Below are 14,478 nucleotides of genomic sequence, written 5' to 3' on the forward strand. Positions count from 1 at the left end.
TGTTTTTAAAACAATATTTGTCAGATTCCAAGCATTACTCACTGTTATATGTTTAGTATCTGATCATAATTCAGGATTATAGATCATTTTGACGACTGCCTCAGACAACACACTTCACTGCTGAAGGATGCCAATGAGCAATACATGCTGAAAACATGCAACATGTGCACACACACAATGAGCTACACATTTCATGGTGCCCCATCGGGCTCTCTCTCTCTCCCTCTCTCTCTCTCTCCCCCTCTCTCTCTCTCTCTCTCTCTCTCTCTCTCTCTCTCTCTCTCGCTCTCTCACTCTCAGTGTGAATCTGATGAAGAGTAAGCTGGATCCAGAGGGGTTGGGTATTATTCTGTTAGGCCAGTTTCTGCAGGAGTTCTTCCCTGACCAGGTAATACATGTATCATGTCTCTCTTTCAAGTTGATTAAACATGTTTACCAAGATCAAAACGCTGCATGAGTATACAACTCACTAGGCTTTGATACAATCAGAAAGTGTCTCCCTTTTTGTAAATATAGAAAAAAAGCTGACCTTGTATGTACGCTTGTTGGTGACTGTAATCCCAGAATAAATGTCTGTAAATTCATTGAAAAAAAAAAAAAAAACTGGTGAAGAATGCAAGAGAAATGTCAGTTATGAATATAATAAAATTATTTTTTAAATATTTAAAACAAGTGATTTTTTTAGTCTTTGTTCCCCATCCTCCTGTAGTTAATTTACAGGCTTTTCTTGTTAATTGTAATGGGTTTATGTGATGATTGTTAGCATTAACCATCAATGAATTTTTATGAGATTGAGCATGTTTCTGTAATTGTTGATTGTTGATAGTAAATTATATTTGATAGCAGAAGGCAGTTTTGGTCTATTAAATGTTAATATATATATATATGATTTCAAAATCAGTTGTCTATATTTTTTCCTCAAAGATTGAAAAGTCAATTTAGAAATTAAAAAAGTTACTAATTTTTTTCTCCTAGTCTGGTCATAACTGATTACCCCTTGGCAATTGCTATTCTTAACATGGTGGCCACGTTTATGCAGTTTCAGTAAGTTTTGTATAGTATTTTCTTTACTCTTTACTTCAAAAACTGTCTAAAAAGAGTAATATTTCATGTATTTGAGGTACGAGATGTGGGAATGGAGAAGAGGGAAAGGGCAAACCTTTAGCATTTTAGGTCAGCATCAGCCAATATGGTCTTAAATAACCTGCATAGCACTTCATCTTTTATAACATGGGATTTTGACCAAATATATTCTGTCTTGATTTTTGTAAAATGTTGCAACAAGATGTTCAATGTTTTGTTTTTTGGAAAAAAAAATAGTTTGACATAAGGTTATTAATTTTTTTTTTTTTTAAATACCTTAAAGTAACTACAAATGAGCATGAAAGCAAGTATCTTTAAAATAAATTCCATGTGGATCATGTCCCTGATCCGCACAACTCTCACCTTTTTTCCCCCTTACCTGTTTGCATCTCTGATAATAAATTAATAGAGGTATCTTATTGGATAACAGTGAGCTTGGCCTTCATAGTACTTCATAAAAACATGTTAAAATGTTTTTCCTTTATATTCATTCTACATTTGTTTGGGAATTAAATATTTTTAAATAAAAGTTTTAGGGCCCTATTTTAATTATCTAAGCGCGTGGTCTAAAGCGCATGGCTCAGGTGCACTCAGGGCGTGTCCGAATCTACTTTTGCTAGTTTAACGATGGGAAAATGGTCAGCGCACCCGGGTGCATGGTCTAAACGGGTTTTCCCTATTCTCTTAATGAGAAATGGGTGGGGTTTTTTGGGGCATAACGTGCAATAAACCAATCAGAGTCTTCTCTCCCATCCCCTTTAACCCTTGTGTGGTCTTTGGTCATTTCTGACCGGAGAATTTTACATTTTGAATTTTTTAAAATCGTAGCTTCACCAGAATGGTATGAGACTTTTATGGCACTTGGTATGTGAACACAAAAAAAATCGAGGGCATGATTCGAACAAGCTAAGTGGTCATAGTCTTCGGTCAAAAATGACGACCAAAATGAGGACCATAGTAAATGGGAAACAAGAAAGAAAAAAATATATATATACGAAAATACAGAACATTTTCATGTGTACAATCTACAAATCCCCCACAATGCAGAAAAAATGAAGGGGTGAAACTCGAATGCAATGCAAAATCAACACACACTTGTACACACACATACACACCTATGAACTGGTGTGACTGTAACACTGCAACTATGTAAAATAATATCAATAATTCGACTACAATGCAGTAAAAAGTGGACAGCAAGGAAGGGGTTATACTCTAAAACATCAAGAGTGTAAAACGGATACATCCACTCACACACACTTACTTACACTCACAGAAACACATACAGAATTATACATACTCAATTGAATTGGTATGGCTATAACCATATAGCCAAAATGAGTCAGAAGACTGAAAAAAGAGGTTAAAATCAGATCAGACCCAGAAGGATTAAGCTCTGATAAAGCATTCCTGTTCATTTTTGTCACATTTTTTAGAATTTTAATGTTTTGTGTAACAAAGTGCTTTCTGAGTTCAGGTTTGAATGTAGTAATAATAATGCAAAAAAAAAACTACACTTCAAATCAACATTCCATCAGGTGCGTGATTTCACATAGAGCAGCTGTTACTACACAGAGCCATTGTTAACTGACAAGCTGCGCAAATCCAATTTCATTATCAGCATGGATTTGCGCAGCTTGTCAGTTACAACGGCTCTGTGTAGTAACAGCTGCTCTATGTGAAATCACGCACCTGATAGATTTTACAGCTGATTAGAGAACCGGCTTTACTGACGAGATGCACAATAATTATCGGCCGATATTTATCGTGCACCCCTAATATATAGCATATATAGCATATACAGAATGGCTACCAGCCTATCATGGCTATCCTGCTGTGTTTTTTTTTTTTTTTTTTTTTTTTTTTTTTTTTTGCTGCTCTCCCTTGATTCTTGCTCTTGCTCAACACTGTTTGCTTTTTCTTACTGTTTTTTCATTAAGTTCAAATAAACCTACAATCAGCCCCAGATTAAATCTTTGTACATGTAGCCCCTTAGAGAGAGAGAGAGAGAGAGAGAGAGAGAGAGAGAGAGAGTTGGAGGGAGAAGCTGACGGTTATAGTTGGCATGGACTTGCAGCTCCACTGCTCTGTGTTAAATAGATTAGAGCTTTAGGGATACATGCAAGAAAGCCTCAATTTACCATCAAATCAAATACTGTAACCCTATTTCAGGCCCACTCAAACACATGCACACACAGTCCGCTGTTGTAGTTTTGGCAGCGAGGCAGGCATGCGGTATGGGGGCTAGACAGAGGTATTTGTGCTTGGGTTTTGCTGCTGGTTTGAGTTGGTCTGCAGAGTTCTGGCACTGGTTTGCAATCAGGTCTTTTCAGCAGCTGCATGGGGGGTGTATGTGATTGCTTTAGACTTAAAGCAGTGTATTCCAGTGTGCTGTCAGTCTTGAGCTAGTCATTACATATAAAACCATTCACTGAACCGTTGTTTTAGACTCTCTTGTCCAAGTTTATGGAGTGTGTTTTGATGTGTTTAAACTGGAATTGGACGTTTTGGTTAAGTTGTCTTAACTCATGGAAATGTTTTTCTGGCATCCTATGGATGGAGTCCGATCTAGGCAGTATATGTCACAGTGAATAAGGACACGCAGAGCTGTTTGCTGATGTATCACAGACCCGATGATGTACATATCCGTACTGACACGTGTCGTCTCGCTTTTCCAGGATTCTGTGATCCCAGACTCATTTCCTGTGTATCACTATAATGGCCTGAAGCAGTCCAACCACAATGAGAAGGTAAGGCACACTCATGCTCATTTTGTAATGCCCAAGAACACTTTAATAGCACATATTGCCCCTGCTGGTATGAAAACCCTGGTGGGTCGGTCTGAACCCTGGGGTGTGGAGTCTGTGCCCCGTCCTATGGCCCACACCACTATGATCTCTCAGACAAGCCTTTCAAGTCATTACTGTGAGTGTCGACAGCTTTCGAGACTGGGCAGAGTATATTGAAGCCACAAAAATCTGAAACCATTTCACTGGACTAATGTCTCAGGCTCTCGGTTTTCTCTTTATTTTGATTTGTGTTTATACAAAGTCAAACCAGGCAAGATGATTTGCATCATTTAAAAGACACATGGTCAAATGCATTTTAGTGTAATATTATTTTCAATTTGACTTTAAATTTCATTTTAGCTTCTTCTGTGGTTTTGTTAGGCATCAGTTTTATTTTATGGTCTCATTTTAATATATTTTAGTTTCAGCAATTATAGCAACAGGAATGATTAAGTTGTCATCATTTACTCACCCTTATGTCATTCCAAACCAAAATGAGATTTTCTTTCTTCTGTGGAACACAAAAGGAAATGTTAAAAATGATCTCTGTTGGTTCTCACGTGTCTCCAATATTAAATTGGCAAAACCTGAGAGAATTTTTAGATGTGCTTTAAAAACCAAGAGTATGCAATTGAATATCCGACTTTAATAGTTTTGTTGCTGTTCACATTTTAGTTGTCAAATTAAAAGTGTGAAAACTATGCTATAATTTTTTTGACTTTAACGGTTTATTTTATCTATCTTTCCTTTTTTAAATAAATTTTATTTTGTTTACACAAAAGCATTTAAACCAGTAGCTTGTTTGTTTTGGTAGTTAAAATAAGTTTTTAAAAAACTATTGAAACAAAGACTGCTTATATACTTCTAATATTCACTCTGATGTTGTTCCAGGTGCTTATTCTCATCTCATGTTCTCTATATTGCCACTGGTAGTGCTTTTTCTGACCATTGTGAACCATTGCCCATATTCCATACACATCCCCATAAAGAGTGATAATGACATTTACACATGCCATCCTTTTTGCACCCCTGACCGCCTTGTACATTCATTGATCACTGTGTGTGTGTGTGTGCGTGTGTGCGTGTGCGTGTGCGTGCGGGACCCTATACTTAAGAAGTGCATGCCTGTGAGAAGAAGATTGACAGAAGTTTAGGGATAATGGGTAGGAACTTCCACATCAGGCCCCTGAGGACACACAGGTTACTCTTCATTACTCTGGCAAACGCATTAGCAGCAGCAGTAAAGTGTGCAGCCTTTGTTGTTGAGGTTTCCTCTGTGCCACTCGTATATTCACAGGGGTCCTTTCTCAGGAACCAAACACCTTGCAAAAGGTAAAGAGCTCCTCTGGCTCTAACACAGACCATACTGGCACTTGGAAGCCAAAACCCAGACTGCCTTTCTGTTCAAGTCATACAATCATCCGAAGGGATCTGCTCTCATTCTGTCTTCCTCCAGCACTCCTGCTTTATGTTACGTGTGCATTCTGGACCACTTTCTTTCTGCAAGTCAGTATGATTCGATAACGAGTACTACATACAGAGTACTTGACAAAAAGCTTAATTTTTTTAATTTGTTACTGCTGTACAGTACACATTCATAAGATGTTTGCTAGGCCTAAATATGCAGGTTTTCACAGGATTTGAACACTATTGCTCATTCCTTGTTAAATATTTCTTATAATTGGATTGAATTCAGCTACTATTAGGGGTATATTAATCTCAAAAGAATGGTTCGCCCAAAATAAAAATAAATTTGTCAATTTACTCACCCTTAAATGTAAAAAAAAAATAAAAAGTACAATGACAGTAAACTTTAACATATTTGTTATAGTTTTATCCATAGTAGTATTTGTCATATTTTACATTATACATGTATGATTAATTTAAAATTATTCTAATTTGGTTTTAGTAAATATTACATAAATGTTATTTAATTGCCGAAATTCTGCATGTTATTTACTCTTTAATTATATAGGTTTAATCACATTATATAGGTCTATATCAGCTTTATAGAATCAGTCAGATCTTGATGTGGTACTTGTTCAATCACTGCCTTGATTGAGTCCGTGTGTAGTCAGACTGACATTCTCTGACTGATTATGAGCACACATGCATTTGTTTTAGTCTGAATATAAAGAAATGTTTATTTTAAAGCATAGACTTCGAGCTGAACCCAAGTGAGCTGAAGCCCAGCTAACCAACAGCAGACTGTTATCCAAGAGAGTCAAAGCCAAAGAGTCCAAAAACCTTCAAAACATGAAATCTGGCTGACCAGTGAAAATATTTGGATTACTTCAAGTAAACGTGCATAGGGTGTTGACAAGTTTTATAAAAGGCATGTTCTAACACTGAAATGTTCTAACCTGACCAGAGTTGACTGGCTACAATGATGAATTGTGCCTTCTAACAAGATCTAGGGCTTTATTGTGACTTGAAATAGCTGGTTATGGTTCACAGTCTAGTCAGCTGGAGGATGTCACTCTTCCTTCCATTGCATTCTACTGCCAAGAGATAATGCACAGCTGTAAAATGGGCAGGGCTCCAAACTGCGACTAAAACAGTCGCATTTGCGACCATAAATATTAATTTTCGAGTGACGTTTTTGCTGAGGTCGCCACTGGCGACTACCCGCCTCAGGATTTAACCACTAAAAAAAGTTTTCTCAGGCGGATGATTTGCTTCATTCTAACAGCGCCCCGTCTGTGATAAAACGAACTCGGGCCGAAGGTTAATACACACAACTACACCGAGTGTGGACCTGCTGCGTGTACAACAGCTTTCAGCCGAGATCGGCTCATAGAGAAAAAGCCGTCTGTCAGCCAGAAGTGTTTTGTAGAGTCGGCGCGGCTCTGGCCCATTATCTAATCACCCCGAGTGAGACTGAACCGACAGAGATGCATTTCAGCCAGAATCAGCCCGAGTGTTATTGGCTATCTGGGTATATATTTACATGTTATAACTTAAACTTTTGAATGTAATGCCTTTTTTCCTAATTGTTTTGCGATCAAATCTTTTGTTATGTTCACGTATTAAACAAAGTTTTAGTGGAAAAAGAGAGTTTCAGACAGTCCTCATCTCTGCCGCACATCAGTGCTGACGCACAGAGTCTGATAAACGCAGCTCCGCTGTGCAGCGAGAGAGAAATGATGGAGACGTAAGAAGGGAAAGTGCAGAAAATACAGCGTCTATTTCGTGCACAACTTGAACAAACTAGAACAGGTAAAGCTGTCAGCTGTGTGGATATTGGCAATATCGTTAACAATTCTCGTTTATAATAATTACTAATATGGCTTCTTCTAAACAAGATCTTGGTCTGTGTTCTTTTAATGCGTGAAGTTCATTATTTGAAGTGCAACTGTCATCCAGTAAACGAAAAAAGCTCTGTGCTTTGTCAGTTTTTAATAAACAAAGTACCAGCTTTAAAATTATTACAAATTCATAACGAAATTCAAACAATAAACACAGTTTTGGTGCTCCTTAATGCGGCAGGCGCGGTCGCTTTAGCGCCTCAGTTCAAGGGCAAGTGAACCCATTTAATCTTTCTCTTTACTAATATAGTACATAATGAACATGAATTAACATCAAAAGGTAGGCTATTTGGCTCATGTAGGAGGAGCCCAAGCTACACTCAGTGGCCAAGTGATGCTTATGCTCAGTGATACTGGTACAGATTCTGTGTAATGAACAATTCTTTGTGACTGTATATTTCAAGCTGGAAAAGACATTTAGTTCCCACTTTAAGTGAACCTCAGTTCCCAGGTCATCTACAAGATGGATTAAAATGCTGATAAAATCAAGAAAAGATGAGACATAAACACATGACAGTATGATTGAAATGTTGAAATGTAAATAAATATATAATAATAATCGTAAAATAAATAAAACACCTTTATTCTGTGGCACCTAAAAAATTATTTGGCTCCTAAGTTTTTTTCTTATAGGAGCCAATGGCTCCTTACTCGATTTTTTTGTTTGGAGCCCTGATGGGGATTGATGGGGTTTGGTAAAATAGGTGGCTTCAGAAATATGTAAGTAATAGTAGTAGAGCCAGCTGAGCCGAGGTGGTTTGCAGATCATGAAAGTTCAGATTTGAAAGCTTACAGTTCAAGAGATCATCTCAACATCCTTTTCTTCACTTTTGAAGTCTTAAATCAATCTACTGTAACATCTTTCTGTAGTCAAAGAGAGCATTGATGCATGTTTGTTTTCTTGGATGGTTCTCTTAACTCTGGGAAACCCGATGAACACTTCATGGTTGATGACAAAAGCAACTTTTTTGCTGAAACACAAGGTTGAGCAGAGGTTAGTTGGCTACTTAGAAGAAAAATGACAAGTGGAGTCTTGTGAGTGTGTGATCTGATTCCCAATGGTTTGGACCGAGCGATTTTGGCTGTTAGCATGTCTGAGCCTCACTGCATAAAGGGGCTGATGATGTTGGTGTAGAGATGTTTGTGGCTGCCACCAGAGGGAGCGCCATGGAGCTTTATGGCTTTTGCTCAAGACTGGGTTGAATTAGGCGATGCCTAAAGTTGATTGGCCAATGAATCTCCAATCACGCACGCTATTGGCACCAATGAAACCTGTGAAACACATTTATATAAATGAATGGATTTTCAGGTTTTACTTGTATAACAATATACAACAGCAACAAAAAAATGAGGGCGCATGTTTATCATGACACTTTGTCAAGGGCAGATTCCTTCCTGGCAATATGAAGCCCTCCATATGGAAGTCATCGACTGTCTCGTGTCTGATGATGTCATAGCAAGAGGCCAGGTCTGTAATGAGACACATACTGAGTGAGACACACTGGCATTCTCAGAAACACGGGCCATGGTTTTATTAAGAAGATAAGGAAGTGATTGTACATACACAAATGTGTTGCATGTTCACCCGTTGTGTTTCTCTCTGCCAGGTGAGTTACGTTGAGGGCACTGCTTTGGTCATGGGTTTTGAGGACCCCATGGTACGTACGGACGACACCCCGGTCAAGCGCTGTCTACAGACCAAATGGCCCTACATCGAGCTCCTGTGGACCACAGAAAGGTCGCCCTCCCTCAATTAACCTTTTATCTCTCACCTTTCACCCACCAACCTCTGGCTTCACAGCCTGCTGACTTCAGGAACGCTCATAGGACTCCTCACTCTCTCTGCACTACATTTAGAAGGCCAACACAAGGCCTGCAGTTCAAACGAGAGATGATGCTCTTCGCCTGGCACTCACACAAAGCCTCTTGTTTGCCTTTTACACATCTCAACTGGCTTGATTATTGGGGTAATCTTGTCTTTAAAGCCCAGGAGTTGAACAAAAAAAGGTGTTTTTTTGTTTGTTTATTTGTTTTTCTAAATTGTTACTTTCTGTTGCCATCTCTTGTGAATACCAAATGTATTTGCTTTGCAGGTGTTCATATTGTTTTTGTTAACTTTCTACATGATTTTGTTTACTGGTCTGAAATGATAAATCTTTGAATTAGCACACCAACTGTGATGATCTTATGAGTAATTTATGGAATTGGTAATATATGTATTTTTTTTTTTTTTTTTTTTATTTGAAGTTTGATTGTTAGTAGTTGTAAATATTTAAGGGATCATTTGACCAAAGGCTCTAGTTGGACATAAAGTATTTGTGTTTGTCAGTGGTCCGCTGAGGAGCCGCTATGTTCTGCAGCACTCGGCCCTGAGAGGAAGTCTGTTTAGACAGGTTTACTAAAGAATGCACTACAACCCCATGCTGGGCACCAAACGACAGTGGGAGAATTGGGCAATTTTAGTATTTAAACTTTGAAGTAACAACCCTCCAGGAGGGAATCTGGAATGACAGGAGGGATTCTCTGCATGAGAGAGAAGAATAACACTGACAAAGGCTCACCCTTTATTTATTCTAATCCTAATGGTTCACTAAAATAAACACTTTTGTTCTTCACGTCTAGTGTGTTTGTCTTGTGTAAGATGAAATGGTCCTGATTGAAATATAGCAAAAAAAAAAAAAGTTCTAGCATTTTATTTTTTGAAATCCCTGAAAAACTAATCTTGTCAATCAGAATGTCTTTCATGTTTTCTTATGCTGTCAGTAGGGGAAGCTGTAGCAGTTCCTGACATAGAGCGACAGCAATAGCTTAGGCTACACCTGCAGATGTGATGGTAATGATGTTATGGTACATATATATATTATAATATTAGTTATTTTTATTTATTTCACATAAATATTATTTGTTTAATAACCCTTCCGTTCTTAATTTTTTTTTTATCCATACTTGAATAAATGTATTTACTTGAATATGAATACAGCATATATGAAAATAAATATTATTACATACAGTATAGCAAATTGCACAAATTTAATTAAAAGAATAGTGGTATAATCTAACATGGCCCATCCACATTTTATTTTCTGTATATATTCATGCATTTAATCATTTATTCCGTATGGATAACTTTTTTTCCACACACTTTCCAACTCTCTTGCTCTTAAATAACTTGAATTAAGTGATTGAAAGCATTTCATCATCCTCTATATCAGTGGTTCTCAACCAGGGTGCCATAAGATGACTTAAAATTATTTTAATTAATTTATATAAAAATAATCTAATTGTAATAATTGAAATGCCTAAAAAAAGTCAAATTATGTATTATAAAGTGTGGGGCCTTTAAGTCAAAAAGGTTGTTTGGTTTACTTTGTCTTTTGAGCCACCCCATTCTAAACCGTTGAAAGGGAGATGTTAATATTCTATGCCAATTACTGACTAATTGAAATGGTTTAATTTCAGGCTTTTGTTTTTTCTTTGACTTGGCAATTCAATTTTGGGCCAAATAGTCAGTCAGTATCAGTATTTGTTTTGACTAGTTACTGACATCTAAATCAAAGTTGGGTTTAAGACCTTGCCATCCAATGAATTTGATGTCTCAGGATGTGATCGTTGTGGCCGTATGATCCTCAGGGTCACAGATCAAGCTGCTCTGGTTTCCTCTGTAGAGGTCAGACCAACAGATAATTAAAAACGTCCCCACTAAGGGTGCATGTGACATATGGAACACATCTTTCATGGGCCAAGTGACTTGCCCTAATTCCACATTTTTACAGAAAGAAATAAAAGCGACATTTAGTGGAACCAAATTTTTCATTAGGCTTCTAGCGAAGAGACTTGGCGCCACATCAAACGAGCAATATTCAATGGCAGAGAAAATAAATTCAAAACTAGATGCAGAATACAGGATACAGGACTTTTATTTGCAGAGCATGCCTATTGAGGTCTTTTATGTCTGCATCGTTTAAATTTTTACTTTTAACAGTGTTATTTGGAACTGGGTTGGCTGGGAGTTATCAGACATTTGTTGCATCATTATCATAAACAATCTTAGCTAAAATTATATAAATGTTCTGTAAACGCTATGTAAACATTGTGAAGTGCGCACTGTAGAAGATTCTATTATGGCTCACCGTGTTCATATATCACTGCAGCCAATCTGGGACGTGTGTATATATTATAATGACTTATAAACAATCTGGTGTTTGACAGGTGCTTCTATTCTCAGAGATCTCTAGATGACACTAATATTAATGTCTGTCTGGAATATGAAAACATGGAGGTTTTTATGTCACCGCCAGAGTTTATCAGTTCTTGGCAGAACAAAAGTTCAAGAAATCTTTATAAATGAACAGAAAATGTGGAGGAGGGAGTATTTGGGATGGTTTATTACAAACATCACTGAAATAAAAATAGAAAGCAGCATCTGTAGAATAGAAACTGGACCCTTAACCATTTGTTTAAATTCTCTGTGATCCTTTTTTATTGAATCTCAAGCAATTGTCCTTTTGCTGGTGGTTATTCATTTTGAATAATAAGCTAAAGTTTGGCTGTGAAAATGATGTAAATGTAAGTAAAGAAGCCAGAGTAAAACAAATGCATAATTTCTGAAAACAGTATGTGAAATATCTGAATCAAGCTCAGTTATCAGTCAAACTACTCAGATGATTATAGAAAAGATTGTCCCTCAAAACTCGCTTATATGATTCTCAGAGGTAAAAAAAAAAGAAAGAAAGAAAAGGAAGAAAATTGTTGTTTTCAAGGGCTTTAGTGGCTGAGAGTGCACCAGTTTATCATGTAAAGTGCTCTACAGAACACTGGCCTGTATGTGGATAGAACAAAAGAAGCTGTTACTCAAGAACCAAACGAAGCACATCTGGAATTTGCCAATAATGTATAATAGTAAACCAGAAAGAAATGACTTTGTAGTCAGATGAGACCATGATAAAGCTTTTAATCAAATGTCAAAGCAAGATGTGTTGTGCAAATCAATGCTGTAGACTAACACACTAAATTTCAGGAAAAAGTTTATTTTCACAGCAAGAATTATCACACAGGCTGAATTAAAGAAATATTCTGGTTTTAATAGAAGCAAAGTTCAATGGAATTCCATAATACTGATTAGACCATTATTTTGACTTTTCCCTCATTTTATTTTGAATATTAACTATAAAAATGGCCAAAAACAAAAGTTATGGTAAGGCACATAAAATGGAAGTGAATAGGGACATTTCTGAGGGTTGAAAAGCAGTCATTTCAATGTTATACATTTTATTAAAGAAATTCTTCTGTTAGAGCTTGTATATTATTTGGCCAGTAAAATTGTTCTTGTAATTCTTTTTTACACTCATTTCTGGTAAGTTGTCAAAGTGACAAAATTGTAAAACCTTGTTAGTTGTAATATAACTTCAAAAAAGAAAAATAATAAGTTTCAGTATTTGTAATAATACCACAGACAACAAAATTACAATGTAAGATTTGGAATCTGTCTATAGTTTCTGTGAGCCCACACAGTACTTGTCTTACTTAGTACTTGCAGTTTCTGTCATTAAAATCCAGCTTAAATTTAATGAATATCCAAATTCATTCTGTATAAGCAAGTGCAAAGTTAATGATGCTTTGATACTGCAACAGAATTGGCTGTGCATTTAGCAGGACACTGGATTATGTGTCCATTTTTTTGCATATATTTTGCATGATTTAGCTTGTGAGGCTTGTTTTAAAATCCCAGTGTGATAAAAGTCTGCCTGGCTCTTTGCCTCCCAGAGCCTTAGAGGGGAATTCAGAGAATGTTTTTCAGCTCTCTCATTCCTCCTGGAATGAAAGTACAATACATGAACCATGCCTAATCTATTATTTTTCGTGTCTGTTAGAAATGAACTCTTCTCATTGTTTACAAAAAGTCTTCAGAGGCAGCTGAGCCAAATATGTCATTTCTGAGAAGAGAAGCGGGTATCCATTCACGACTGTGAATGTGTGTTTATTAAACCAGACAGAGTGATGACAACAATCACTGGAGATCCAATACTGAACCCATTATCGTCTATGGAATTGAATCATTATGCTTTTAGTGCTAGGTTGCAAAGACAACACTATATTTAAGATTGTCGCCAACAGTCTTCACCAGGACACAAAAATGACCTGACTGATGCATGTGCGCTGCTGTGAAGGCTTTTATTTCACCTGCTTCTCTGAGAGTGGGCCAAAAACATACTTTATATCTCAACAGCAGTAAGTTATGTAAGGAAATGTTTTGCTAGCTCTACTGTGAAGTACTTTATGGTGAACAGAGAAGCTGTGGAATTCATTTCAGCTTGATCTGTACTTTTGTTTTTGTTTTGATAAGATCATGCTTCTTTTATTCACCCTTACTTATTTTACTTGAATCATCAGCGTATAGAACAAGTTAGATGTTTTACAATTATGTTTTATTATTACGTATGTTCTTTCTTCCGCGACACATGTGTGTGCATTCCTCTGCTCGTAAACAAGGCACAGCACATGCGTGTTCTACATCAGCAGCACGACACACGTGCGTTGTTGATGTGCAGGGGAATTGTTGAATAAAGACAGTTTTGTTTTCATTGCGCACAAAAAGTATTCTCGTAGCTTCGTAAAATTAAGTTTGAACCGCTGATGTCACATACTATTTTACTGATGTGCTTACTATGTTTCTGGATCTGGGAACATTTCAGTTACATTGCTGTCTATGCAGGGTCAGAAAGCTTTTGGATTTCATCAAAAAATATCTTAATTTGTGTTCAGAAGATGAACAAAAGTCTTTTGGGTTTAGAACGACATGAGGTTGAGTAATTCATGAGATAATTTACATTTTTCAGTGAACTATTCCTTTGTATGTATTCATGTGCTATTATTAATATTAGTTTGTGAAACATAAACTGTATATTTTCAGACACATCGCCTCCGATGAGATGGGATTGATTCAAGGCCTGACTTCTGAAAGTCTCCAGTACATGTATAAATAATGTTTTTGCGCTAACATTTTGAAAACAGTACTAAAGACCAGATAACTTGGACGAGCATCCTATAGTGTTACTAGAAGAGAGAACCTTGCCAGAACATGGAACAGGAACGTTCCTGTTAGATGGGCAGTCCCTATTCGCTATGGCTGTGTCTCAAATGGAGCACTTGATTCTCTTTTTATTTTTATTTTTTAATGTATGTATTCATTTTTGCATACAAAAGCTGATGTGTATAACATAAGGTCACTATTTCATTATATAATATCCACATGACATCTTAATATTTTAAAATGTGTTTTTGAGTCGTTTTCTTAAAAA

General features: G+C 36.7%; 1 protein-coding gene across 1 annotated transcript in view; it reads left to right on the forward strand.

Annotated features, from left to right (window-relative positions):
- mindy3 (MINDY lysine 48 deubiquitinase 3) overlaps nucleotides 1–9,795 on the forward strand; it is a 40,214-nt gene extending 30,419 nt beyond the window's left edge. Inside the window, exons 13-15 of the mRNA XM_042741113.1 lie at nucleotides 301–388; nucleotides 3,762–3,833; nucleotides 8,788–9,795. Coding sequence (XP_042597047.1) covers nucleotides 301–388; nucleotides 3,762–3,833; nucleotides 8,788–8,937 — 310 coding nt within the window. The 3' untranslated portion in view covers nucleotides 8,938–9,795. The remainder of the gene's footprint in view (nucleotides 1–300; nucleotides 389–3,761; nucleotides 3,834–8,787) is intronic.
- The last annotated feature ends 4,683 nt before the right edge of the window (nucleotides 9,796–14,478 follow it).

The sequence above is a fragment of the Cyprinus carpio genome, chromosome B16 (assembly GCF_018340385.1).
Source record: "Cyprinus carpio isolate SPL01 chromosome B16, ASM1834038v1, whole genome shotgun sequence".
Taxonomy (NCBI): Eukaryota; Metazoa; Chordata; class Actinopteri; order Cypriniformes; family Cyprinidae; genus Cyprinus; species Cyprinus carpio.